At 37.6% G+C, this 2874-nt stretch overlaps 1 protein-coding gene across 1 annotated transcript in view; it reads right to left on the bottom strand.

Moving 5' to 3' along the window:
- TTC3 (tetratricopeptide repeat domain 3) overlaps positions 1-2874 on the bottom strand; it is a 158420-nt gene that overhangs the window by 101373 nt on the left and 54173 nt on the right. Inside the window, 1 exon segment of the mRNA XM_011987753.1 lies at positions 916-1036. Within this exon segment, the coding sequence (XP_011843143.1) occupies positions 916-1036 (121 nt within the window).

The following is a 2874-nucleotide window of genomic DNA, read 5'->3' as shown; positions in this document are numbered from 1 at the left end:
TAACTATTTTCCAAAGCAGCTGCATCATTATACATTACCACCAGCAGTGTCTGAATGTTCCCATTTTTCTATACCCTTGCCAATATTTATTGTCTACCCACATCCTAGTGAGTGTGAAGTGGTATCTCACTGTGGTTTTGATTTGTATTTCTCTGATAGCTAATAATGCTGAATATCTTTTTATGTGCTAATTGGCTATTTGCATATCTTCTTTGCAGAAATGTCTATTCAGATCCTTTGTCTACTTCTTAAATTAGATTATTTGTCTTTTTATTATTGAGTTGTACAAGTTGACTTCTGTGGTTTTAAAAGCTTCAGCCAAAATCAAGTTCTGAGTATATGTGAGAGTTCACTACAAGTAAAAGCCTATCTCAGTCATTTCACACATAAGTCTTTCTAGAATAAGCAAAGCATCTTTATGCTTCTGGATGTGAGACTAAATTCATATTTTTCTGAATCTTCAAGTACCATCTCAGTAACTGTGGTAACTTTATGATGAAACAACAATACTATACCTTCCTCTAAGTACAACCAAGTCCAGCATACTACAGGATCACGTACACTCAGAAGTCAGAATGCCTGGACTCAAGTCCCAGGACCACGATTTGCTTGCTGTTTCACCTTGAGTGCATCATTTCACCTCTCTAAACTTAACCTTCCTCATCTGTAAAATGGGAATGATCACAGTGCCCCCTGCACAGGCCTGCTGTAAGGATTACGATAAGTGGAAGGTACAGGACTGGCACATAGAAAACATTCAATAAATGTCAGAGAATCTCAATAGACTGTAGAGGGGAAATGCATGTAAGGGAAGTGGGGATGGAATGCTCCTACTTCTCTGCCTCCTGCTACCTGAGTCAGTCAATGCAGATAAGCATTCACAGTAAGAAATACTTTGCAAAAATAAATGGTTACCTTTATTTTTTGTGGCTGAGACTCTTCAATAATCACATTACTTGTGGGCCAAGTTAACACTCCAGGAAGACGATAAATCAAGGTTCTTGCTTTCTCAAAGTGATTGAGAGCTTCTAGAAATCTGAAGTCAAAATTATGAAAAAGGCATTAAAGATGTAAAATGGTATTTTCATTCCCCTCAACAAAAGTCACCAAAGATCTCAAGCTTACTGGGACGAATACATTTGCTGAATCACTGAACAGCAATATTCAATGTAACCTAAATTTTCTTTAAAAAAACAAAGTCACTATTGCTGTTTTGCTATAAAAGTAATACGCATTAAACACAACTCGTCTTGGACACTGGCTTTATTGTGCTAGGTGTATACTAGTTTTTTGTTGTTGTTGTTTTTGTTGCTGTTTTTGAGATGGAGTCTCACTCTGTCACCCAGGCTGGAGTGCAGTGGCGCGATCTCAGCTCACTGCAACCTCCACCTCCTGGGTTCAGCGATTCTTTCTGCCTCAGTCTCCCAAGTAGCTGTAACTACAGGCACGCACCACCACACCCGGCTAATTTTTGTATTTTTTTAGTAGAGAAAGGGTTTCACCATATTGGCCAGGCTGGTGCCGAACTCCTGACCTCATGATTCACCCGCCTAGGCCTCCCAAAGTGCTGGTACAGGCATGAGCCACCACGCCCGGCCAATGTACGCTAGTTCTTTTAAAGTTGATACTTACTTTTTAAAGTTTCGAACAATTGAAACAGAAAATTGAATAATCTGTTCAATCTTTGTTTCATTAACTAAACTAAAGTAGATTCTTATACAGAAACAGCAAACTTCCACTTCAACTAATAATTCATAAATAGGGGAATTTTTATTTTATTTGACTCTATTAGGACAACGGTAGTAAAAATTTCTCTGCTAAAAAATTTTTTTTAAGGCATCATGTATTCTGGACGTTTTCTCTCAACCATAAAACAGTAAATTATTTTAACAAAACAAATATTTAAATGTGTATTTAAATTGCTTTAACTATAAATATGAAATGTTTTAGTTCTGATTTCATTCATGATTTGAAGAAATAATGTCAATAGATTCCCACAGTCCATTCAACGAATACTGAAGTACTTAATTATAAAGTTAAGCAAGGCTGGGCGCAGTGGCTCATGCTGGTAATTTCAACACTTTGGGAGGCCAAGGCAGGTGAATCACCTGAGATCAGGAGTTCGAAACCAGCCTGACCAACATAGTGAAACCCTGTCTCTACTAAAAATACAAAATTAGCTGGGTGTGGTGGTACATGCCTGTAATCCCAGCTACTTGGGAGACTGAGGCAAGAGAATTGCCTCCAGGAGGCAGAGGTTGCAGTGAGCTGAGACTGCGCCATTGCACCCCACCCTGGGCAACAAGAGCGAAACTCTGTCTCAACAAAAAAAAAAGTTAACCAAGTCTTTATTCATCTCTTCACACTAGAGAAGACTTTCCTGCCTTCTCTAATCCTGAAATGACTTCCCAATTTAAAAACTTATTTTTGCCTACAGCTACAGTAAGATTCACGTGCAGAAAAGATAGACCACCATCCACCGTAAGACAGTCATACATCACAGGATTTCAAAGCAGAAACTGCACATTGCAACACCAAAAAACAGCGTATTTGCTATTCAGTCCCACACCGTAATATTCAGAAATTAAAATGTAAATGCTTTTCAATATGGAAAAGACTTTCTAGTTTTGCACAATCTCCATGATTCTAAACATTTAAGTAACTTTTCTAGACCTTGTGAATTTGCATGTGACTGCTACATCAAACGGTTATAACCTAAACAATTTATACTAAACTTTTAAACTAGTTTCATTTGCTAATCCTGTAAAGGTGCTTGCTAAGTCCTCACTTTCCCTGCATCTACTTGATCCTTAATATAGCTTAGCTAAGACAGACAGTAATTTCACGAAGTAAAAAAAAACTTTCTTTTTTTTT

The sequence above is a fragment of the Mandrillus leucophaeus genome, unplaced genomic scaffold (genome assembly GCF_000951045.1).
Source record: "Mandrillus leucophaeus isolate KB7577 unplaced genomic scaffold, Mleu.le_1.0 Scaffold315, whole genome shotgun sequence".
Taxonomy (NCBI): Eukaryota; Metazoa; Chordata; class Mammalia; order Primates; family Cercopithecidae; genus Mandrillus; species Mandrillus leucophaeus.
This window is presented reverse-complemented; position numbering and strand designations above follow the sequence as displayed.